The sequence below is a fragment of the Leucopleurus acutus genome, assembly GCF_964270905.1.
Source record: "Leucopleurus acutus genome assembly, chromosome: 9".
NCBI lineage: Eukaryota > Metazoa > Chordata > Mammalia > Artiodactyla > Delphinidae > Leucopleurus > Leucopleurus acutus.
This window is the reverse complement of record NC_139144.1, coordinates 33304291-33330849: the sequence shown is the minus strand read 5'-3', so window position 1 is coordinate 33330849 and position 26559 is coordinate 33304291. Positions and strand designations below refer to the sequence as shown.

At 36.9% G+C, this 26559-nt stretch overlaps 1 protein-coding gene across 5 annotated transcripts in view; it reads right to left on the bottom strand.

The window, feature by feature from the left end:
- Window positions 1-2542: 2542 nt before the first annotated feature.
- RUNDC3B (RUN domain containing 3B) overlaps window positions 2543-26559 on the bottom strand; it is a gene marked incomplete at its 5' end in the record, with an annotated part of 145899 nt that continues 121882 nt past the window's right edge. For all 5 annotated transcript variants that reach the window (XM_082846381.1, XM_082846379.1, XM_082846377.1 and 2 more), the window contains 2 exons: window positions 2543-2733; window positions 18695-18813. In XM_082846381.1, coding sequence (XP_082702507.1) covers window positions 2588-2733; window positions 18695-18813 — 265 coding nt within the window. In that variant the 3' untranslated portion in view covers window positions 2543-2587. The remainder of the gene's footprint in view (window positions 2734-18694; window positions 18814-26559) is intronic.

The window sequence follows — 26559 nt, the reverse complement described above, 5'->3', positions numbered from 1 at the left end:
AAATCAGAACACTGCCAAAACCACTACTGTACTGTACCACTTCAGCAGATGTTGTCAGCTTTAAAGCATATCATGTCATTTAAAAAAAAAATAAAACGTATTTAATTTGATACAAAATGAGGATTTCTCCGAAACCATTTTCATATTAGTATTTTAGGTGTTGATATACACTTATCACATTCGTTGAAACGAAAGTTCACTGTACATCTTGAATAAAGTAACTTTTTGTCAAGGAAAAAAATAAGACTGCTACTGCATGGTACAAAATGTTTAATATACATGCAACAAGTGTCGTACATCAAGGCAACAAAATACACATGGAAATAGTAGCATATAGTTCAGCATTCTATTTAGGGGAGGGTGTGTGAACAAGAAACACTACCACCTAAAATTAAAGATTGAGACATACCTCATGCAAACATTAACAAACTACCTCTATAACTAGTGTGAAATGAACTGTGTAGAAACCTGAAGTCACATTAGCAGATGAATTTTATACCAAGAGCTCCAAGAAAGGAGAAAAAGTCATTATCCTCAGATGTCATGTTTAAATCTGCATTTAGCAGCATGTTAAGATGCACAAGTTGTTATACACATTAGGCAAATCTGAAAAACTTGATCAATTATGGAACCTTGTGTTTCTATATTATAAAAATGTATGGAAAAAATTTAACAATGATTTTTTTTAATTACTGAAGGATAATAAATGACATTTGAGAGTGGACCATGAATGAAAGCATTTAAACATTCTGATAGCTGTTAGGAAAGCAGCAATAGAGCTTAAGGCTAGCCTAAAATTTTTGAAGTTCCCCTCCTTAACCATTCTCATTCCCTCCTCCCAAGGTTTCCACTGTCCTCATTTAAACCTTCCTTCTGTTACCCCAGGCTGATTACAAATTGCTTTAGATACCTCTCACTCACAATAATGTGTACAGAATTAAGAATTAAGGTACCATTTCTCAATATTTGCATTACTGCAAGTACTAAAGCCTCAAGCTAAAGGAATAAAGCTCTGAATATGTTCTGGTACATCTAAGATAATTTATTTTAAGGGATTTCGGGCCTTCTTTGTCCCTGAAATGACACTGTTTGAATGGTCTTACATATAAGACTAGCCTTGTTACTATTTATTATCTTAAATTCCAAATGATGAGCGTAAAGCTCTAAATATTTCAGAGAACCACCACACTCCCACATTTCTAATACAAAGAATGACTGTAACAAGTGCTTCTTGTCTCCTCTCAATCAAATATTTTAGGAGGAACATTCTATATGTCAAAGTTACTAAGTTTGAATGTAGTGTTTTGTTAACAAATAAAAATGGCATATGAAGTCCCCAATAAGTACTGTAGTAGCCTCTTCATGTAAACAAGGTATAAAAACTTCTTTGGCACAGCTGATCATGTTTTCCTCATATTACTTACTACAGAAAATATACTTCATACATTTTCTCTTTCAACATGGTGGAATTTTTAGGGACAAATGAACAGTTCCAAAATTTGCAAAAATTTAAAAGATGGCTCATGGCTTTTTAAAAAAAAACTAATTTTTTACCTGTAGAAGTGGAGTAACTTTTAACATTAACATCAATTTTAAAATGAGATTATGGTATGATTAATGACGGAAGCTGTAAAGCATGTATGACACAATTCATTCTTGCATACGAGGCAGAAAAACAGCACTGGATGTCAGACACATTGTTAAGTATGGTGATTAGCCTACTGATCCTTAACTTTAAAAGCTTCTCAGATCCTTAAATGAACTTGAACTCTTTCCTGATAAAATACTTTTTCAAAATCTGTTCTACATTTTTAAATGTTTCCAGTTTATGAGACATAAATTTGATCAATTTTGAAATTGATAAACTTTTAAGAAAATCTTGGAAAAAGAAAAACAAGAAATGTATTCACTTTACCTTAATGGTCTAAAATACTGTAAAACACTTTCCCTGTGACCCTAACAACTTTAGTAACTGCCTAACGACACATCCTACAAAATTTATAAAATGTTAAGTGGAATGTTAGGTTGATGCCAAATGATAAAGAAAAACTGAATAAGCCACTGTGAAACTGCAGCTAAGAACCTTTCTCTTCACTTTAAAGACAAGGCATTTCAATATCAGAACTTGGGAAGAAATTCATGAAAAATGAAGTAACTCATTCTTAGAAAATTTAATCACTGAATAAAAGAGCAAAAGAAAATACTTAGCTTAAGTCTCTAGAATAAAACCTTGAACTCGGTCTCTGGCAATTATGACACGTTTAAATATATGAAAATCAGCTCAATAATAAATGTGTAAAATTTGCCATGGATGATTAACTTAGAGGATCTCTGAAAGTTTTTTTTAAGCCTATTCATTTTTAAACTTCCTCAGTGACAAATATAGGAATTTTAAAATGAAAAGTGGCAGAGTCATTTTGTTTTCACTTAGAAGTTTACATGGAGTGGACTGAATTCTCTAATATAAGCGACAGAATTCCAGACATGTGCCAGAGCAATATAAAATTCCAGATGTTTTCCCAGCAGTCAAACTTACATAAATAGAACATTTGCAACATAAAAACTTTTGGCTTTTACATAAAATTTTTCAGGATGGAGTTAGACCTGGACTTGTCATCTCTGTTGTAGGACTTGCAAGGTAGTCATTAGATTTTAGGCTTGTTAGAGATTTGTAACTTGCCACTGATGTTAGAGACCCACAGAGACCAAGTAATGAGGGAGTATCTTCTTTACCTGAAAATTAGGATAAAATAACAAATATTTAATTTCCCTTGAAGCGTAATACCAAAAAGATCCTAAAGCCATTAAAATCTTACATACTCTACAAAACAGTACAAACATCTAACTATAAAATCAAACACCTATATGTTAACATGTTTGATCTTTCAGTAGTTTCAGTGGTACCCTTATAAAACATTACAGAGGGAATATTTGTGCTTCTTGTAAAAGTTCTAGATATGGAAGTTTGAGATGTTTTGGAACAAGAAAGTTTACCTTGTTTTGGAGAATATGATCATATTCAATTAGTAAAGAATAACAAAAAATTAAAGTAACAATACCAGTGCTCAGGCCACAGGAATACCAGGAAATCCGTGTGTAGGTAACGTAATACAGCAGAAGCAGAATTGCTTCAATTCAGTTGGAGGGCTTGATCTGGGAAGTTTTTATTCACTTACTGAATAAACGTTTATTCAGCACCTACTCTGCATCAGGAGTATTGTTACACAGTGCTGGACTTCAGTAGGCCCAAGAAGGAGGAATAGCAGATCTGTTTCCGCAGCCGGGGAAAACAAGTTCTTTCCAGAGCTGAGTAAGTTTCAACCCACAGTGTGCAAGTACCAGCGATAAGTGGCTGGTCTGAGGCTGTGAAAGGCTAATAAGGTCTTTGAAAACTAGCGGTTTTCCAAAGAAGATGGAAAGCTTAGGTTTTACTCACGTGGTTATAGAAGTATAAACTGAACCAGATATCAGATGTTTCTGAATATTACACATTGTTTCAAACAGTCCCTCTGCACTGTTCTCATAGTTGTCGTATTAATACTTTAACCCACTTTGTCATACTGTATGATAACTGTGGGGCTCTCTCCTTTATTAAACTATAGACTCTGAGAAAGGACATGGAATTTGTTGTGTTCATTATTATATTCCCAGTGCTAGCACACAGTAGACACTCATTAAATAATTATGTAATTAATGATAATTCAGTAAGAACTGCACTGGGACACGAAAGAACTCCTGTGTTCTTTACAGCTATGTGCCCTGGGGAAAGGCATCTTCTCTGAGCCTATTCTTTCCTTTGTAAAATGAGAACAGGTACCAAAAGATGACAACGTTAACTTCATAGTTTTGCTGACTAAAAAATACAGGAAAATACAACGGGTTAGGAAAAGATATAGAAGAGTAATTGTCACATTCAGGTTTCAAATATTTTATCATCTTATGTCAGGATCAAAAGATATAGATGTTTCAAGAACCCTTTTAATGTCTAAGTTTAGAGACCTATTTCAGGCCAAAATGAGCTCTAGAGTTCCTGCTAAATGCTCCAGGAACTCAACTGCTTTGGATAGTCTCTCCCAAATTTCTAATTCATTACTGACCTGTAATGTTTTAAAGAGATTTACTACTAATTACATATACATATGTATGTATATATAACTATTTTCTTTATTGTAAATATATATGTCACGTACAATTTACCAATACCGTCATTTTAAGTGTACAATTCAATGGCATTAATTACATTCATGCTATTGTGCAACCATCACCAACCGCTATTTCCAAAAATTTTCATCAGCCCAAACAAAAACTCCCTGCCCTCTTTAAACAGTAACTCTACATTCTCCCCTTCCCCTCAGTCTCTGGAAACCTCTAATCTACTTTCTGTCTGTGAATTTGCCCATCCTAGATTTATTCTTATAAGTGGAATCATACAGCATTTGCCCTTTTGTGTCTGGCTTATTTCACTCAGCATAATGTTTTTTAAGGTTCATCTGTGTTGTACGTATCAGAACTTCATCCCTTTTCTATGGCTGAGTAATATTCCATTGTATGTATATACTACATTTTGCTTCTCCATTCACCTGTACGGACATTTGGGTTGCTTCCACCTTTTGACTACTGCAAATAATGCTGATGTAAACACTGGCACACAAGTATCTGTTTGAATCCTGTTTTCAGTTCTTTGAGAGTATATACTTAGGTTACACATATTTCTAAAATATAAAGATTATAACACAGTAATTGCAAAAGACTAAACCTAAATGTCTAACATAGTTACACAATGGAGTAATATGCAGCTGTAGAAGAGAACGAGAAAGATCTCTACTGCTGTGTCGTGATTTCCAGAATGTACTATTTAGTGGAAAAAGAAACGTGTGAAATAGTGCATAGTATGTTACCTTTTATCTTAAAAAGGAATATGAATTTATTTGAATTTGCATATGTTTTAAAGATCAATAGAAAGGTAATTTAAAAATAAAAATGGTTACTTACAAAAGTAGAAGTGAACAGAGTTGAGGTGAAGTTTAAAGATAGTACTTTGACTCTGGGATATATTCTCAAGATAAAATAATTAAAAACAAATCTTAAGCTATTTTAACTTACCCTATTTTAGTAATATAGATACTATTAGCTTGAAATTAAAACATATAATAGAAAAAAGCAAGTAAGTCATTATGTTCCTATAAATTAGGAGCCAATATTTTATCATAAGATATAAAAATACAAAATCAAGTACATGGAAACCTGGACTCTTATGTGTGAATTACAAAATAAGATAAATTTAAGGTACATTTTTCTTTAAAAAAAATTCCTGTCTAGTGAAGAGGGTTAGAAACAATGACCAATTCAGTCACAACAGGCACCCCTATGGCCCAGATTATGTTCTCTAACATCATTTTCTAGTGTAAGGAAACAGGACTTCTTGGAGAAATAGCTGATCCTGGGTATGGGCATGAAATATACCGAAGTAACTCAGATCATCTTGTTTTACACAGAGCAAGGAAGCTGTGACAGACTACCAGGATGTCAAAAGGACATAGGGGCCATCTTTTTCATAAGGGTCTCTCAGTGTCCAAAAAGGACAGTGACTTCCTGATGAGACATACTGAAAAAGATCCATTATTCATGTTGTATTCTTGCCAAATATGTTTAACCTGAATATGATAGCAATGAACAATCAGAGAAATCTAAATTGTCAGGCATTTAACAAAGCAACTGGCTTGGGTGCCTAAAATATATAAATGTCAAGTGAGAGAAAAAAAGTTGGGGGGTGCTCTGCTAGATGAAAGGACACCAAAGAGATTGAAAACTAAATGCATTGTGGGATCCTTGATTGGACTGGACCTAAAAAAAAAAAAAAAGCTAGGATATTACTGGAAAAGTGGAGAAATCATAACATTCAATACTTATCAGGTGATATTGTACTAAGGTTAAATTTCCTAGGGCTTCCCTGGTGGAGCAGCGGTTGAGAATCTGCCTGCTAATGCAGGGGACACGGGTTCGAGCCCTGGTCTGGGAGGATCCCACATGCCGTGGAGCAGCTGGGCCCGTGAGCCACAACTACTGAGCCTGCGCATCTGGAGCCTGTGCTCCGCAACAAGAGAGGCCGCGATAGTGAGAGGCCCGCGCACCACAATGAAGAGTGGCCCTCACTTGCCACAACTAGAGAAAGCCCTCGCACAGAAACGAAGACCCAGCACAACAAAAATAAAAATAAATAAATTAAAAAAAGGCAAAAAAAAAAAAATTTCCTGAGGTCATAATGGTGTGGCTTTGTAAGAAAACATCCTTATCCCTAGGAGATACATGCTGATGTATTTAAAGTGTCATGGTCTCTGCAATTTACTTTCAGATGGTTGAGCAAAACAGAAAACACAGATACATGAGTAAACGGAGGGAGCATGTGCCCACACGGGCAAGATAAAGCAGTGTGGTAACATGTTAACGATTGGCAAATCTAGGTAAAGCATATATAGGTGTTCATTCTCCTTTTCTTTCACTTTTTCTGTAGGTTTGAAATTACCCAAAACAAAAAGTTGGAGTGGGGAAAGAAGGCAAGGTACATGAAGTCCTCAGCTATGCCTTAAGGAAACAAACCATACAGCAGAGCTGAGTGGCATAGCAAGGAAAGCATGGGGGGATCTACAGATGCCAGCCTTCCAAGACCGACAGCTGACCTCTGAAAATACTGATGCTATGGAGCCTTCAGGGTGGTGTGGCACCCTCAAGGAACCCAAAAAGAAGCTTCATTCCAACACTTCATTTAAAAACAAAAAATTTTAAAAAGGTGCATAAGGATCCAAAATGGTTATGTTCATTGTGACTGCAGCTATGCAACTACGCTTATAAAAGGAAATAAGCAAAACTGTATTAAGGTAGAGGATGACAGGTGATTATTCCAAAATGTTCTTCAATATTGTTGCAATGTCAACAGCAGCTAATGCATGTATATATACATATGCATAGACCTAAATGCATGTAAAATTACTACAGTTGATTAAAAATAACAAGCATGTTAAAATGTGAGTTAATAGTGATCTTTTAAAAGCAATTTACTGATATGGGGAGGAAAGAACTTGTCAGGGTCAATGAAACTTTCTAGCCCAGACGGCTGGGAGAGTGGTAGTTCCTAGCAGAAATAAGTTAGTCATCAGGAGCAGAAAATGGATGTTTGTTTTATACCAAGAAAGATCAGTCTTGTTTTAAATGTCTTGATATGGAGTCTGGACTATACAAGTCTTCAGATGGTAATAATACAAACATCATTAAATGAGAAGTCATTCATTCAGCCCAATTTACTGGGTATTCTCTATGTGTCCTCTATCCTGAAGTGATCAAACCCACTTCCTGCCCATAGGGAACTTAGTATATGATAGAAATAAATACAAACAGAAAATTATAATCAAATGCAGTAAGTGTAAGAATAATAAGTAAAAGGTATTATGGAAGCTCAAAGGACAAGTGTCCAAACCAAATTAGAAGGTATGGGTTGGGGGGTAATTAGGGAAGTTTCAGGGGAAAAGTGACCATTAAACTGAACCCTAGTGGACGTTCATGCCCAAGGAGGCAAAAATCAGACGAGGCTCTGCAGAGGAACAACATGAACAAAGGCAGAGAGGGAAGAATCAGCACCCAAGGTACCGGGAGCTGCAAGTAAGAAATGAGACTAGAAGAATAGACAAAGGCCACAGAAGACTTGAGAGGTGATGTTATGGAGCCTGGAAAGGATCTTGTTGTAATCATAACAATACATCTGTGTTGTGACTTGAAATCAAGTCTTCAAATTCAGAGACTACATTCTTCATCGTACTCTTAGACGGAAGTGAGCCACTGAAGACTTTTACGTAAGGGAATTACATGCTTAGTTTGTATTTTAAATACGTGAGGACTCTGTGAAACATGACTTTGAGGGAAATAAAATGGATATAGTGAAACCAGTAAGAAGGCTATGGCAGCTACCTGAACCATGTTAGCAGTAGAAGGGACGCAGAATGGAACACGTGCAGAGATCTTCAGAAAGTTAAACTGGTAGGAGTTGGTGAAGGCAAAACGTAGGTGGGAGGAGCCATGAACGATTCAGTAGATTATGAGAAGTGATAAGTGAATGGTGAGATCATCAACATTATAATAAGGAAGAGAAGTCTGGAGTAGGGAGGAAAGGGGTCAGTGAAGAAATGAAGAGGAGGTAAATACATATCCTAATTTTAAGGAATGCCTAAAGAGATTACTTAGCCACTATCATACACCCATAAATATAGAGAAAATGTTACATTAAACTGTTGTGCAAGGACGACGTCACCTTTTTTGAGATCAACAGTCAAGAAAATGGGTGGTCATCATTTTATGCAATAGAATTTCAAAATATTAGAACCAATGTGTGTTGTGGTTGTAGCTAGCCAAGAGGGAGCTTTGACATAGTTGTTTTTGCAAGAACGTACATGAACTTGGTCACAGGTATTCGTACTGATATCACTTTGAGTTAGTTGTGTTTATATGTCGCTTAAAACGCCTTCAAAAACATTGTAGTATAATTTGCCCTTAAAATTAAGAGTTTGTTCATAGAAAAGCATGAAAACAAACAGCAGGATATAAGTTTCATATCAGTAAAACAAAAACTCATTATAGGAATCAGTGCAATTCATAATTTCTTGTAAAACAGCATAAAAGTGCTTGTGAAAAAAAGAAATCTGTAATAAAGAGAAAAACCAGGGAAGTTGATGAAGCTTCGTGACATATGCAAAAGAACTGCTCATTCACATGCCAGGCATGTAACTGAAGGCAGAAGAAACCCCTCAGAACAGGTAAAAAATTTTGAAGCATAGGCAACTGATGTGACTGATTCATGAATCATGCAGGATTTCTGTTAAAATGTCAAACATCAGTTTATCATGGAATTCCTATGGTCTTTGAAGAGACACTGTTTAACTTTCAGAAGCATCTGATCTAACTGAGGAAGAAAATGAAACTAAGGCAAACAGGAAAGTGTCTGCATTAAAAATGTGCAGGATACTTGTTGATAATTTGAAAGAAAATCCCTACAGCAGTGGAGTACTATTTTAGGAAATGGTTCACTGTTGGAACAGAGGATGATACTGTGAGGAAAGACATAGCTACTGACAATTTTGATTAAGAAATGGTTCAGAATAGATGGGCTCTGAACATGAAGAAGTTCTTGACAACTCAATTCACTTTTATTTTCCCTTCTACAGCTACAGAGGAGTGAAATTAATTTTTAAAACCTATGCTTAAAGTCTAAAAGAAGCAATGAACAATCAGAAAATAAAATCAAGAAACATTTCCATTTACAATAGCACCAAAAGAATAAAATACTTAGGAATAAATTTAACCAGAAGTATGCAAGAGTTGTACACTGATAACTACAAAATAGTGTTGAAAAAAACTCGAGGTCAAAATAAATGGAAAAACATCCCTTATTTCTGTGGACTGGAAGACAATATTGTTAAGATGGCAATGTTTCCCAAATTGATCTACAAATTTAATGTAATCCCCATCAAAATTCTAACTGCCTTTTTTTCAGAAATGACAAGTTGATTCTCAAATCATATGGAAAGGCAAAGGACCCCAAATACCTGAAACAACCTTGGAAAAGAAAAAAGTTGTAGGACTCACATGTCCTGATTTCAAAACTTACTACAAAGCTACAGTAATTAAGACAGTGTGGTATGGAGCAAGGTTAATGTGGCACTGTCACAGACACACAGACCAAGAGAACAGAAATGAAAATCCAGAAATAAACCCATACATATAGGGGTAATGGATTTCAACAAGAGTTCTAGGACCATTCAGTGAGGGAAAGAATAGTCTTTTCAACAAATGGTCCAGGGACAACTCAATATCCACATGCAAAAGAATGAAATTGGAACCTCAGTTCACACCATATACAAAAAATTAACTCAAAATGGATCACAGGCCTAAATGTAAGGTCTAAAACCATAAAACTCTTAAAAGGAAACATGTATAATAAACCTGTATGACCTTGGATTGGGCAACAGTTTCTTAGATGTGACACCAAAAGCACAAGCAACCAAAAGAAAAACTAGATAAATAGGGCTTCGTCAAAACTTACAACTTTGTGAGTCAAAGAACACTAGCAAGAAAGTGAAAACACATGCCTCAGAATGGGAGAAAATATTTGCAATTCGTGTATCTGATAAAGGTCTACCATCCAGAATATACACAAAGAACTATCACAACTCAACAATAAAAAGACAAACAACGCCATCTTCAAATGGTCAAAGGATCTGAGTAGACATTTCTCTGAAGGTGATATACAAATGGCCAATAAGCCCATGAGAAGATGTTCAACATTATTATTCACTAGGGCAATGCAAATCAAAACCATGGAATTCCACTTCACACCTACTAGGATGGCTGTATTAAAAGACAGACAATAATAAGTGTTGCTGTGGGTATAGAGAAACAAACCCTAATTGCTGGTGGGATTATAAAATGGTACATATCATCACTTCAAAAAATAGTTTGGCAGTTCCTCAAAAGGTTAAACATATGATCCAGCCAGTTCGGTTCCTAGTTATATACCCAAGAGAAATAAAACTACAGTTCACACAAAAACTTGTACATGAATGTTCATAGCAGCAGTATTCATAAAAGCCCAAAAGTGGAAACAATCCAAATGTCCAGCTGATGAATGGACAAACTGTGGTATATCCATGCAATGGAATGTTATCTGGCCATAAAAGGGAATGAAGCACTGATAAATGCTGCAACATGGAAGAACTGTGAAACTACTATGCTAAGCCATAGAAGCCAGACCAAAAACAAGCGCTACACATTGTATGATTTCATTTTATGAAATGTCCAGAATAGACAAATCCAAAGAGACAGAAAGGAGATTAGTAGTTACCCAAAGGGAGGGGGAGGGAGGAATTGGGACTGAACGCTAATAGGTACAACAGGGTTTCTTTACTGGCAATGTTCTGGAATTAGACAGTGGTGAGGGATACACAACACTGTGAATATGTTAAACACCACTGAACTGTACACTTTAAACTGGTGAATTTTATTTTATAATATGGTGAATTTTATGTTATGAGAATTATAATAAAACAGTTCTTTAAAAGTCTAAAAGATCTTTTAAGATAAACAAAAGTGCTACAGGATAAGGAGACAAGGTGTTATAGTTTAATTTTTGGCATATATATTCCTTCCTCCCCACCCCCCTTCTTCTTTTTTTTTTTGGTGGTACATAAAATGAGTGTATCTTAAAACCTAAGGCATCTGATTAGATTTGATGAAATATGGTATCTGCTAGTAGTTTCTAGCGTAATACTTGTCACATAAGAAAGGCTTAATACATGCTTCTTGAGAAAAATGACAACTTCTCACCCTTCCTATCAACAATTATGGTGCATTTTAACTTATGACATTTTTTGAAATTCTTTTAATAATCAGTAGGAATATAGAATTGCTTTTTGTTTTATACCTTTTTTACTATACCATTCATTAAAATATAGCCTTGAGGAATGTAAGGTACTATATAAAGGCATAAAAGGTTTTTCTACTTGAACCAAGTTTTAAAGTACAAGGATAAATTTCTTTTTTTCAAGTAGTAAGTATCAAATCTCTATTTCTTAAGACTTTTCAAACGAAGATGTTAATAACTAAAAATGCGTAAAATATGTAAAAGTAACAATCATTTACAGTTCTAGCATTAAATTAACCACTTCGAATACATTTGATGTATTTGACTTCGTGTTTGTTTTCAGAAGGGAAAACACATCTATTATGTTTGTAAAAATGACATGTTCATTATAAAAATTTAATCAGTGCAGCAAAGCACAAAAGAAATTTTAATGAACTTACCATCCAGCTTACATTCAAACAGAAAAGTAGGTATACATAATATTATAAAATTGGGATGATGTCATGAATGTCTTTTAATTTAAAAGTTTCATTTTATTTTTACTGGAATGCAATATAAGAAAAGGCCAGGAAAAGAAATGCTGAACTTCCAATAAAATTTTTTTCCTCAAGAGTTAATATTTTTTGAAAGAGTAACCTACGTTGTGAGAGCATGAAAAAATGTATAGTTTTACCCATCAAGTTTGAGTGTATCAATTTTAGAATTATCTATTGAACTCTGAAAACTCAACAGTTAAAAAAAGAGTAATTCAATTAGAGAACAGGTTAAAGACACGAAGAGATATTTCACCAGACGATACAGATGGCAAATAAGCACGTGAAAAGATGAAGAACATAATTTGACATCAGTGAAATGCAAATTAAAACCATGGTGAGATATTACTGCATACCTATCACAATGGTTAAAATAAAAAATTGTGGGCTTCCCTGGTGGCGCAGTGGTTGAGAGTCCGCCTGCCGATGCAGGGGACGCGGGTTCGTGCCCCGGTCTGGGAAGGTCCCACATGCTGCAGAGCGGCTCGGCCTGTAAGCCATGGCCGCTGAGCCTGCGCGTCCGGAGCCTGCGCTCCACAATGGGAGAGGCCACAGCAGTGAGAGGCCCGCGTACCGCAAAATAAATAAATAAATAACTAAATAATTGTGACAACACCTAAAGATGTGGAGAAACTGGATCACTCATATATCGCTGGTGGGAATGCAAAATGGTACACTCACTCTGAAAAATATTTTGGCAGGTTCTTAAAAACCTAAACATGCAACTACCACACAACCTAGCAACGGTACTCCTAAGGTATTTATCCCAGAAAAATGAAGACTTAAGTTCACACAAAAACCTATAAACAAATGTTCATAGCAGCCTAGTCCCTTTGGGCTGCTATAACAGAAATATCATAAATTGGGTGGCTTATAAACAATAGAAATTTATCTCTCACGGTTCTGGAGACTGGGAAATCCAAGATCAAGGTGCCTGCAGATTCACTGTCTGGTGATAGTCCATTTCCTGGTTCACAGACAGCAGTCTTCTCACTGTGTCCGAACATGACTGAAGGGGTAAAGGAGCTCTCTGGGGCCTCTTTTTAAGGGCACTAATCCCATTCATGATGCCTCCACCCTCATACCTAATCACCACCCAAAGCCCACATTCTAATACTATCACACTAGAGATTTGATTTCAACATATGAATCTAGGGGGACACAAACATTCAGCCAATAGTTGCAGCTTCACAGCCCTCAAATGTAAACCAACCCAAATGTTCCTCAGTGACTGGTTCAGAAACAAAACAAAAATGATATAGTACATCCATACCATGGAATATTCTTAGCAATAAAAAAGGAATGAATATACACATAACAACTTGGAAAGATCTCAGGGGAATTATGCTGAGTAAAAAAATCCAATCCAAACAGTCCATATACTATCTGACTTATTCAGCACTCTTCGTGATTTCATTATATAATATTCTTCATAATTTCATGACAGAATTACAGTAATAGGAAACAGATTAGTGCTTGCCATGGGTTAGGGAAGGGGCAGAGATTGGGCAAGGCTGGGAAGGAGGTGGGTATGGTTATAAAAAGGCAGCCCAAGGGATCCTTGCAGTGATGGAACTGTCCATGTCTTGACTATGGTGGGGTATACATGGACCTACACATGTGGTAAAACTACACAGAACTAAAAACATACACACTACTGAGTACATGTAAATCTGTGTGAAATCAGTGGATTGTACTGTCAGTTCCATGGATGTGATACTGTTCTAAAGTTTTGTAAGATGTTGCCCCTGAGGCAAACTGGGTGAAGGGTACATGGATCTCCCTGTATTATTTATTAAAACTGCATGTGAATCTATAATTATCTCAAAATAAAAAGTTAAATTTTAAAATGGAGGTAGCTAGAAAAATTCCTTAAAGTGATAATCGGGGAAAAGTACAGAATGTGAACGAACACTAAGTGGGCAGAATAACCTTGTGCATACACAGTTGTACTACTTAAGTATATATCTTCAAGGTAAATTTCTAGAGGACTTCCCTGTGGTGCAGTGGTTAAGAATCCGCCTGCAGGGGACACAGGTTCGATCCCTGGTCGAGGAAGATCTCACATGCCTCGGAGCAACTAAGCCCATGCGCCCTAACTACTGAGCCCGCGCACCACAACTACTGAAGCCCGTGTGCCCAGAGCCCATGCTCCACAGCAAGAGAAGCCACTGTAATGAGAAGCCCAAGCACCGCAACCAAGAGTAGCCCCCGCTCAATGCAACTAGAGAAAGCCCACAACAGCAACGAAGACCCAACGCAGCCAAAAAAAAAGTGGTGAGAGTGGGCATCCTTGCCTTGTTCCTGTTCTTAGAGGAAATGCTTTCAGCTTTTCACCCTGAGTATGATGTTAGCTGCAGGTTTGTCATATATGGCCTTTATTATGTTGAGGTATGTTACCACTATGCCTGCTTTCTGGAGAGTTTTTGTTAGAAATGGATATCGAATTTTATAAAAAAAATTCTTCTCTATCTATTATCATATGGTTTTTATTCTTCATTTTGTTAACATGGTGTATCATACTGATTGATTTGTGGATACTGAAAAATCCTTGCATCCCTGGGATAAATCCAACTTGATCATGGTGTATGATCCTTTTAATGGATTGTTGGATTTGGTTTGCTAGTATTTTGTTGAGGATTTTTGCAACTATGGTCAACAGGGATATGGACCTGTAATTTTCTTTTTTTGTGATATCTTTGGTTTTGGTAGCAGGATGATGCTGGCCTCATAGAGTAAGTTCAAAAGTGTTCCTTCCTCTGCAGTTTTCTGGAATGGTTTCAGAAGGATACGTGTTAACTCTTCTCTAAATGTTTGGTACAACTCACCTGTGAATCCATCTGGTCCTGGACTTTTGTTTGTTGGGAGTTTTTAAATTACTGTTTCAATTTCATTACTGGTAATTCATCTATTTTCTATTTCTTCCTGGTTCAGTCTTGGCAGACTGTACATTTAGGAATTTGTCCATTTTTTCTTGGTCATCCATTTTACTGGCATACAGTTGTTCATAGTAATCTATCATGATCCTTTGTATTTCTGTGATGTCAGTTGTAACTTCTTTTTCAGTTCTGATTTTTACTGATTTGGGCCTCTTCCTTTTTTTCTTGATGAGTCTGGCTGAAGGTTTATCAGTGTTGTTTACCTTTTTGAAGAACCAGCTTGAATTCTTAAAGCCAGTACTTTATATATATATATATATATATATATGTATATATACTTTATTTTTTAGGGTAGTTAGGTTCACAAAGAAACTGAGCATGAAGGTACAGAGAGTATTCATATACCTCTTACTCCCACACATGCATAGTCTCTCCTGTTATTAACACCCCCATTAGAGTGTCCATTTGTTACAATGGATGAACCTACATGAACACAAAATTATCACCCAGAGTCCCTATTAGGGTTCACTCTCAATGTTGTATATTCTGTGAGCTGTACAAATGTACAGTGACATGTATCCCCCATTTTAGTATCACACAGAGCCATTTCATGTCCCTAAAAATTCTGTATGTTCCACCCATTCATCCTTCCCTCCTCCTCCATACATTTGTTTATTCTAAACAAATTTTATTATTTTTGGCCATGACACGCGGCATGCAGGGTCTTAGCTCCCCGACCAAGGATTGAACCTGTGCCCCCTGCAGTGGAAGCGCGGAGTCTAAACCAATGGACTGCCAGGGAAGTCCCACATTTGTTTTTATAGTATAAAAATATTCATTATTAATCTTGTCTTATTGATATTAAAATGCATATAATTAGAAATTAGATTAAAATCCTAAATAAATGTATTTTTATATGAGAAGTCATCACAAAGAAATCCACTCACAGTATGGATTAGTTTTTTTAAATATACATATTCTAAATAATGACAATCAGTTTACTCTTTCCCATTTACATTAGTGCCACTAAGACACTCTAATATGCTATTTTTTTTTTTTAAGTAAGAAGTAAATTTATTAATATACGACACTTGTGAAGGATATAAGCAGGCAGGCAAGAAGGCTCTGCACTGAGAACAGGCAGGAAACCAGATTTCTTTAGGGAGATACACATGCCACAGACAGAATGTGGGTCATCTCAGAAGGCGAGAGGCCCTGGGAGAAACAAACTCTACAGAGTGCGGTTGATCTCAAAAGGCGAGAGCAGCCCTTCCTACTTTTTTTTTTTTTTTTTTTTTTTTTTGTGAATCAGCTATATGTGTACATATATCCACATATCCCCTCCCTGTTGACTCTCCTTCCCACCCTCCCTATCCCACTTCTCTAGGTGGTCACAAAGCACGGAGCTGAGCTCCCTGTGCTATGCGGCTGCTTCCCACTAGCTATCGATCTTACATTTGGTAGTGTATATATGTCAATGCTACTCTCTCACTTCGTCCCAGCTTACCCTTCCCCCTTGTCCTCAATCCATTCTCTACGTCTGTAATATGCTATTTTTATTATCCACATCATCAAAAAATATTTATCTGTAGTCAATATACACTATTTACTAAGCTCGTAAAACAGATTAAGGTCCTTTGAGAACATTTCAACAACCATCTTAAAGGAAGCAGAATTCATCTTATCACAATTTTCCCATTGCCTGAGACTTCTGGTTAATTGAATTTTTACTTTATACTACCTGTAACTTGTTCCTCATATTCTATGACAGTTATTCATTATATACTTATTCCATCAACAAATATTTAACAGTTATCTGTTATGTGTCAGACTCTAATAATATGCTGGCGAAAATATGGATAAGATACCCTACCCTCATGAAGCTTCTATTTTAGTGGGGAGTTACAGACAAGACTCATAATATAATGTATGGCAATATGGTAAGGTGCCTGGGATGGGGTGGGCATTGACATGGGTGGTTAAGTAAGGTGTGGCGGCCAATGAAAACTACTTTAGGGCTTCCCTGGTGGCGCGGTGGTTGAGAGTCCGCCTGCCGATGCAGGGGACACGGGTTCGTGCCCCAGTCTGGGAAGATCCCACATGCCGTGGAGCGGCTGGGCCCATGAGCCATGGCCACTGAGCCTGCGCGTCCGGAGCCTGTGCTCCGCAACGGGAGAGGCCACAACAGTGAGACGCCTGTGTACCACAAAAACAAAAACAAAAAAACCCCAACTACTTTAAAGAGCTGATATTTGTACAGAGACCTGATAAAGAAGTTACCATGCAAAGACCTTAAGAAAGTAGTTTCAGGGCAGTGGGAAAAGCAAGTGTAAAGATAGCTGAGGCAGAAACCAGCTTGGAAGAACAGTTTGGAGGTCAGTTTGCTGTGGTGTAGAGAACAAACAAAAGAATGGTATGATATGAGGCAGAAGCTGGTAAGGACAAGATTATGAAGGAAGCCATCCAAGATAAGCAGTTTGGATTTTATTCTGATTGTCACTGAGCGCGACTGGAGAATTTTAAGGGGGGCGTACAGTAGATTCTGATTTATGTTTTCAAAGATCACTGTTCACCACATGGAGAATGACTTGTGAGGAGGCAGGAAGGAGAGACGAAAGCAGTCCATCCAAGAGGCTTGACCCAGGTGGCCCAGACTAGAGTTGTAGTAATGGAGATGATGAATCAATGTATACAGCACGTGTTGTATGGGAAGCTGACAGGACTTGCTAATGAACTGACTTGCAGTTATAAGGCGAAAGAGCAGTGTCTAAGATAATGTCTACGGTGGTCATTTATTGCAATGGAGAAGACAAGAGAAGAAAGGAGGCATAGAGGAATACAGGTTCCTCTGAGGTAAGGAACTGTCTGTCTTTCCCTAGCCCTCACACACACCAGCAGGTGTGGAACTGGGAAGAAGGAGAGGTAAAATACGTGAGCATGAGATCATATCAGCACCAGGTGTCCAATCCAAAGTGCTAGAGTAACAGATCTAGCCTATACTGGGGGAGAGGGGGGGACGGGAAGAAAAGGTTTTGAACCAGCTATTTTACTGAAGTTTAAAAATTAATAGACTGGGGCTTCCCTGGTGGCGCGGTGGTTGACAGTCCGCCTGCTGATGCAGGGGACACGGGCTCGTGCCCTGGTCCGGGAAGATCCCACATGCCGCGGAGTGGCTGGGCCCGTGAGCCATGGCCACTGAGCCTGCATGTCCGGAGCCTGTGCTCCGCAACGGGAGAGGCCACAACAGTGAGAGGCCTGCGTACCAAAAAAAAAAGAATAGACTGTGTCTTAGAAACTGAAATGTGATCATATAATTGAAAGTGGCCTGAAAACTTATGAAATTGGATCAATATGTTGTTCAGGAAGATGCAACCCACTGGAAAGAGGGGTGGTTAGAACACAGCTGAAAGCAGTAACAGGAAAGAAAACTCTTTTATATTTATTCCCCAAGTTTTTCAGAATACTCAGAAAATGTACCAAAAGTGACTCAAGAATGAGGAAATCATCAGTTGGATCAAAAGCTGCTGAGAAGTTTAAAAGAATGAAGACAGAGGACCGATGTCAGCACTACTGCAGTCATTGATCACCTTGATAAAAGTCATTTTAATAAGTGGTAGAGACACAAAAGTCAAACTGGAGTGGGTAAAAAAGAATACAGGAAATGAGGAAATAAAGGTAACAATTACAGAATATCTATCGAGAAGGTTAGCTACAAACACATGAGAAAAAAACAAGAGCAGACTATTTTTAATCATAATGGCAGCTTAATTCCTAGCATGCTTCACAGAAATGTCACTATTATTCTTTAGCAATCCTCTGCAACCAAAATATGTATAGTTCAGGAAAAAGCAATTTTTAAATAGATTTTTTTTTCTTACCTTCACTGATTAAATTTAATGTGTCTCGTTTTCCATCTCCTTGTGACTGACATGGATCCAGTGAAGTCTGAGAAAGGCTAACTTCAGCTGATAACTGGTCAAGACTTTGACAACTTTTTCTGTAAAACAAGGGTGAAATACTACTTTACCTTCTTCTCACAATAAAGAATTTCTAGAGATATTCTTTAATGGTTTTCTCCAACTTATTGAGTTTCTGGTTAATTTCTCCCCAATTTCCCCCCTAAACTGTCTTTATCATGGCAGCAATAGAATCTCCGTTATCCTTTTCCCTCCACCCTCTCTGGAGGTCTGTTTAATCCACTAAAAAAAGGAAAAGAGAAACAACTTGTCAAACAAATTTAATTCCTTACAACAATTTTTGATGATCAAGTTAGCTAAGAAATAGGGACTTCTGGTCATTATTAATTGTCAAAGGTGCAGAAAATCTTACATCTCTCCTAATACAGAAACAAAACTGACATAACTTAGTGATGATTGTGTATCTCCTAAGCACAGTGCCTTGATATCGTTACAGATGGTTATTACATAAAAATAATAACAAATTACTGTTATCAATTCCTGTAACTGAGAAGTTTAAAAAATGTTGGATAGTAAAATACCTGCTTGTGTTAATACACCATCAAGATAATTAACCTCCTTCCATCATCTATTTATAACTGTGAGCTCATTTTCTAGTAAACAAATTCACTAGAAATAAATTATAATAGATGAAAAAATTCAGCTATAAATGGAAAGTTAATAAATATTTATGTTTAAATGTTAATGAATGTTTATGTGCAAATGTTTAAACCTTCCTCATATTTGTTCTGTCAACATAAAACCAACTCAAGAGATATATGCAGCTTTCATGTTACTGACATTTCAAGTACGTGAACAAAATTCATTTTTATTTCTAAATATAAATGATCCAGGAAAGGGAATATGTTTTTCAGGTTCAATATTTATTTCCCAAGGTAACCAAACCCTATCTAATTTCCTAGAAATGTTATATAGTCTATGATAATGTTATAGGAAGCATATATCTATTACATAGCTACTCTCTATTCATACACATAAGAGTAGACTTACAAATTTATCAGGTGTATGTATATTAAGGGGGATATATACAGCAGGCATCTATTTGTTTTCTCCTCTAAGAAATGAGGTGAAGGATGAGGTGATGGAACAGCCTTCCCAGCCTACAATACGAGTAGCATTCTCACTTTATAACATGATTTTTTAAATGTTGAGAGTATAAAAGTTCTTAATTATAATTTTAAGTAGCAGGAAAGTCTACTGTAGGAAACTTCTGATAATTATAATAGATGACACATATATAAGCTATACAACATGTAACAAAAAAATGATACCCGATATTTATATAGCACTTACCAAATGCTAGGCACTGTTCTACATATATTATATACATTAACTTATTTAATCCTCACAACTACCAGAAGAGGTTGGAATTATTATTATCCCCACTTTACAGCAGAAGAAACTGGGGCACAAGAGATGAGATTTGAACTTGGTAGCCTAGTTCTAATTCTATCCCCTTAACTACTATGCTATCTCCTCTCTAGTGTAAGAAGAAAAGATGTCTTCCTATTTTATTAGAAACCCTTCTTAAAGAATAGCCTTGTTTGCTGAGACAGACCATGTAAATTATACTGTATTTAATCAAATCACTGAAAATTTCACTTGATTTCCAGTAAAATCTTATTTCTTTAGCTATAGCAGAAATCAGGAACAGAAGAATTGAATAAAGGAAGTTATTTATAAATAAGTTTCTTTTCCAAATTATTTTTCTGTGCCTAATAGGCAGAGGACTTGCTTTTAAAAATGAAGGGCTTAAGATGAGTTTCTGACACTGATATTTCACTATAGGAAACTTAGTATTATTAAATTTAAAAAATTATGCGTAGAAGTATTTACAAACAACAAAATACCCAGAAGCAAAAAAGACTCTGGCGAGTAAGGACTGAGAACTTGACAGCACACATTTACAGACTCTCAAGGGAGGAAAGCATGTGAAAGCATCCTATGATAATGGCAACACAAAATGAGCTTTCTGTGTGACCTACTGAAGTACCTTTTAGAATACCACACTTCTAAGCCCAAAGTGATTTAGGGACCTTTCTACCCTTCAGTGAATAAACTCTGAGTTTATTGGCTTTATTTACTTAACCAAATGTCAATGAATATAAAAATAAAATTTGGTAGACAATGATGTTCTGAAGTAAAAATTCCAAGCCAAAACTAAGCACATTATTCATAAGATATTAAGAATAGTACCATACAATGTCTTCCTTGCACGAAACTATTTCCCACCACCTGGTAGGAATCTAGTTCAGCTGCTTTCAGTAATGACAAAGAATGGCTTTGGTTTCCTCATTTTTTACCATATTTCCAATGCGACCGGCAGCTCCATCTGACAAACGTTTTGTTGTCATGGAGCAAACTACCTGTCTATGGGAGTTCTGTCTTCAAAAGGTCATCACTAAGTCCTATCTTAGAATTCTAGACTCACTTTAAACACATTGAAAGATTTAAGTGTAACCCACCAGATACGTCAAACCAGTTAACGGTCTGTTCCTATTTCTCAGGGTATAATTTCTTTTTTTTTTAATGTGTTGCTGGGGGTTGATACATTTTTTTAAAATTTTATTTTATTTATTTTTTTATACAGCAGGTTCTTATTAGTTACCTATTTTATACATATTAGTGTATACATGTCAATCCCAATCTCCCAGTTCATCCCACCACCACCACCAGCCCCCTTACCCGCCTTGGTGTCCATACGTTTGTTCTCTACATCTATGTCTCTGTTTCTCACAGAGTATAATTTTTTAAACAGCAAGAGTTTAATCAAAATAAGAACCCAAGATAGTAAGAGTCATGCATTATGACTATATAAAAGTTTGCAGTTTAATCTATGCCATTACATTGTTAAATATAATTTAAATTAAACTTGTAGGAATTGTCATGAGCACCTGGGATATAATAAAATCCACTGCATTCAATATCTTACTATATAAGCATTTTAAAACCACTCAAAATCAGGATTTCCCTGGCGGTCCAGCAGTTAAGACTCTGCGCTTCCACTGCAGGGGGCATGGGTTTGATCCCTGGTCGGGAAGCTAAGGTCCCACAAGCCGCGTGTTGTAGCCAAAAAAATAAAAAATAAAAAAATAAAATCATTCAAGTTTAGACTTATATACATAGAACTGGGTACCAAATAAAGGCAAATTAAAAGGAAACTGAGCAACAGGGCTGAATTCAATTATAAGTAAAATTTTCTACAATTTTATACTTTATATCAATGCAGATGCAATGATATGGATAATCTACATTACTTATTCGCCCAGTAGACATACGGAGGTCAATGATAATTCACATTATCTGGTAGTCATTGGGCAACAGAGAGATAGAAGAAGAAACTATCCACATGTACAAAATAAAAACAAATAATGTGCACTATCTACACAGAGGCACATGACTGTGTGTGGAAAGAGAAATATGCCATTCTTTTTATTCTTGGTTTGATTTTCATAGAAGTATGTTAAAGGAACAAACTAAGCATTTGTTAGAGCAGAACATCTATAAAGTCTCAATTTGCTACAAAATGGAAGGATGCAAGGGAGCTTGAAAGGATACATGTGAGTCAGGTCAATGCAAAACTTATTTAAAGAGATTTCTACAGCCTCAGTGCCTTAGGGAGTCCTATTCTAAAAAGACTGGAAAGACACACAAGAGAAGGAGAACCTCTAATACACCTGAAGTGATTATATCTGATGCATCGGAGTCATTAAGAAAAGTAGGCCTAAATGATAGATCATAAAGGGCACATAAAGGCTCATAATTCTTAATAATTTTGTGAATAATAGCCAAACTGGAAGACAATGATAAATTTAGAAGACTAAAAGAAGCTTAAGTAGGGCTTCCCTGGTGGCACAGTGGTTGAGAGTCCGCCTGCCGATGCAGTGGACACGGGTTCGTGCCCTGGTCCGGGAAGATCCCACATGCCGCGAAGCGGCTGGGCCCGTGAGCCATGGCCGCTGAGCCTGCGCGTCCGGAGCCTGTGCTCCGCAACGGGAGAGGCCACAACAGTGAGAGGCCCGCGTACCGCAAAAAAGTGACAATGAATCTCATCTTTTGGGATGGGAATGATGCGTTAGGCAATAATCTAACAAGGCTATGTAACGGATAATCTAACAAGATTATATAACAAATATCTAACAAGCTCATGTGACCTAGACTTTACATAAAAAGATACATATTAAAACAGAACTTACTGGAGACAAAAAAGAATCAATTGCTCTATGTGTGTCTGGGAGTGTGCTTTACATATTTATTGTTGAGTTTCTACAGTGAGCCTATAACGCTACAATATCAAACATGATATTCCTATGTTTGAAATAAAGGAAAAGATATAGTAAAATCCATCATAACTAATCTTGCCAGGTCTAAATAATAAAGAAATAAACTGGAAATGACATTTTTAAAGTTTTATAAACAGTATATTAAATGGAAATAAATTTAAGATCTATTGTGAAAGGGATCCTTCCACGACCAGGTGACCATAGCCAAGTTATCTGGCTCATTTTAAGAAATGTCAACAAATCCATGAAATTCATTAAATCAAACAGTACACTCTCTTTCTTCTCAAAGCCAACTGGGCGAATAAATTTCCAGAGCCCCAGAGAAATAACTATAGACATCCCATACTCTTAGCAGAAAATTATGATGACTCATTATAGGGCCAGTTTCTTTCTCCATATTATCAAGAGAGCTAGTACTCCTTACTAAAGAAGCTTTGGCTACCACCTCCATAATGTGCCGTCTCTCAGAAACATGTGTTGGACTTATTTAAGATATTGGTCAAATGAAGAGGAATTAGTTACCAAGTCAGTTCGAGAGCTCTGGCTTATATTATGAATTTGAAGAGAGCAAAAACTGGATCCCAATAAAAAGCTATGATTTGTTTCAAACATGATTTATACAGCACTACTCTGTTCTGAAAATCCGAAGTCTCCATTTTTACATGAAAAAGTTGGTATTATGTATTTTGAACAACTGGGGATTTGCTGGTCATTTTAATTTTATATAGGGTTTTACAAGCTCTCTAAGAAAGTAGAGCTTGGGATGTTGGGTGAGTGTATATTCTCCAAACATGAAAGATACAAGGTTATGTGAGAGTATAAACAAAAAAAGATTATATAGGCTATAAATAAATAAAGATTTACCAGGAAATGATTAGGTTTCAGGCAATTTATTACCTCATATGACTTACAATTCTGTTTAAATAGGCATTACCCTCCAACATTACATGTGCAGAAACAGAAGGGAAGACGAGGAAGTGAGACTTCCCTGGTGGCACAGTGGTTAAGAATTGCCTGCCAATGCAGAGGATACGGGTTCGAGCCCTGGAGTCCAGGTTCGAGTCCAGGAAGATCCCACACGCTGTGAAGCAGCTAAGCCCTCAAGCCACAAGTACTGAGCCTGTGCTCTAGAGTCCGCAAGCCACAACTATGGAGCCCACGTGCCACAACTACTGAAGCCCGCGCAGCACCTAGAGCCTGTGCCCCGCAACAAGAGAAGCCACCGCGATGAGAAGCCTGCACACCGCAACGAAGAGTAGCCCCCGCTTGCCGCAACTAGAGAAAGCCTGGGTGCAGCAATGAAGACCCAACGCAGTCACAAATAAATAAATATATTTTAAAAAAAAGAGAGAGAGAGGAAGTGATGCTTAGTGTTACACAGCAAGGAAGCAGCAGAGATACTTTTAAGTCCTGACTTTAAACTGTAGGTCCAGGGATCTCAGAGCTACCCCCTCGTGCATACTTTTTGTTCAGGGATATCAATTTGGCGATAGGGCCACAGAAAAGCAATACCAACATCTGAGGGCAGGTTAGATTAAAGGATGATGCTGGAAAGGAAAGGGTGCCCCTTCTTAAACTAATGGAGTAACTGAGTCAAGAGGTATAAAATCTAGATCCATTCTAAACAGACAAACAGGCAGTTTCACTGCATTCTTTTCTGAGACTGCAGTAACTTTTGTTGCTGCTACAATATTCTGTAAAAAAAAGTCACTATTACTGCATGCAAAGGTAATCTGGAAATAAATCTTCCACTTAGATGTCCTCACTGGTTCTTCTGTAGGTAGCTCTATGGGCAGGCAGTGGCACATACACGTCTTTTGGCTAAAATATTTTACCTCCCACTGTCTAAAGTGACCATGTAGGTATTGCAATAAAAAGACATGGTTATTAGTCTTTTAATTTGTCAGGATATAATATTATAATATTTTTGCAGTTAAAAAAGCTGGAGTATCTTATGTTATACATAGATAAGTCTACCAAGTATTGCTATAAATTCAGTTTTTCAACTATAAATCAGAAATACAAATAAACTAATATTCTTCCATTCATTCAATGTCACAGAAAGATAAAATTATATACTAGGATAATAAGATATATTCCAGTTATTTATGACTTTCTTAAGGATGTAAGGGGAATTCAGTTCCAATCCATGAAAGGTCCAGTTAACACCTTGAATCATACTAAGTGCGGTGCAGGAGATGCTGAAGAGAGTTCTACCGATTCATTCTGTAAATAACTGGCTTATGTTTCCCTGCGTATCTCTAACAATCAGTGAAACAAACATTAAAGCCTCTAGCAATTTTTTTTAAACAACGAAAGGTAAAATTTGAGTTCTACCTCCGATAAATGAAAAAAATCACAGAGTAAAGCAGGCAGAAATTATGTCTATGCTAAAACATTCCTTGTAGAAACAGTCTGGCTACTAATTACCTAGTGAAAGGCACCCTATGAAGCAGGGAAAGAAGTGTGTTGCTCTACCAGTGAAATTTAAAGCAAGGGCTCTAAAAGAAAAGCGGAGAGGAAAACAGAGAGAGAAAAAGAGGGAGAAGAGAAGAGAGGGAAGGAGAGGAAGGAGGGACAAAAGAAGAAAGGGAGGAAGGGAAGGGAAAGAACAGAAGGAGTTGCAGGGAGAGCAGGGAAAATAATCAGAAAATTAGCTGAAGACATATAGGAAAATAAAGACATTGAAAAAAAATTACCATGATGGGAAATGGCTAAAAGCCAAAAGAAGGTAATACAATTTACACGTTCCAAAATGAAGACTACCTAAAGAAAGAGATCCTAAAATTTTGCTGCTCTCTCAACACTGGGAAACAATGAAGAAACGAAATAGTCCTGAACACTGGGACAAAGAAACAGGAGAAGGATCTTGTGGCCTATAGGTGGAGTGATTATATTTTCCATATCCCCCCAATATTAGATTTACTGAAAATGAACAAAAGTCTTCCAGACCCATCAAGAACAAGTAAATTTCTTTCTACCCTTTCATGAGATGGAATTTTATGTTTTATAACAAGCATGAAAATTAGTCCTGACACAAACACCAAAGCTACAATTAAAAAATAGATGGCTCGGGCTTCCCTGGTGGCGCAGTGGTTGACAGTCCGCCTGCCAATGCAGGGGACGCGGGTTCGTGCCCCGGTCCAGGAAGATCCCACATGCTGCGTAGCGGCTGGGCCCATGAGCCATGGCCACTGAGCCTACTCGTCCGGAGCCTGTGCTCCACAACGGGAGAGGCCACAACAGTGAGAGGCTCGCGTGACGCAAAAAAAAAAAAAAAAAAAAGATGGCTCATAAAATACAGGCTCACAGATTTCACTGAAGGACTGCTTGAAGATTAACTAGAGGAGAAGTAGGTAGCTGGTGGATTTCTCAAATTTTTTTTACTTCTCCAGGGTGCCTTGGCTTCATAACATTACCACATTCACTGCCTTAATCTAACCTTACTAAGCCACAATAGTCTTAAATCCTACTTTTGCTCTA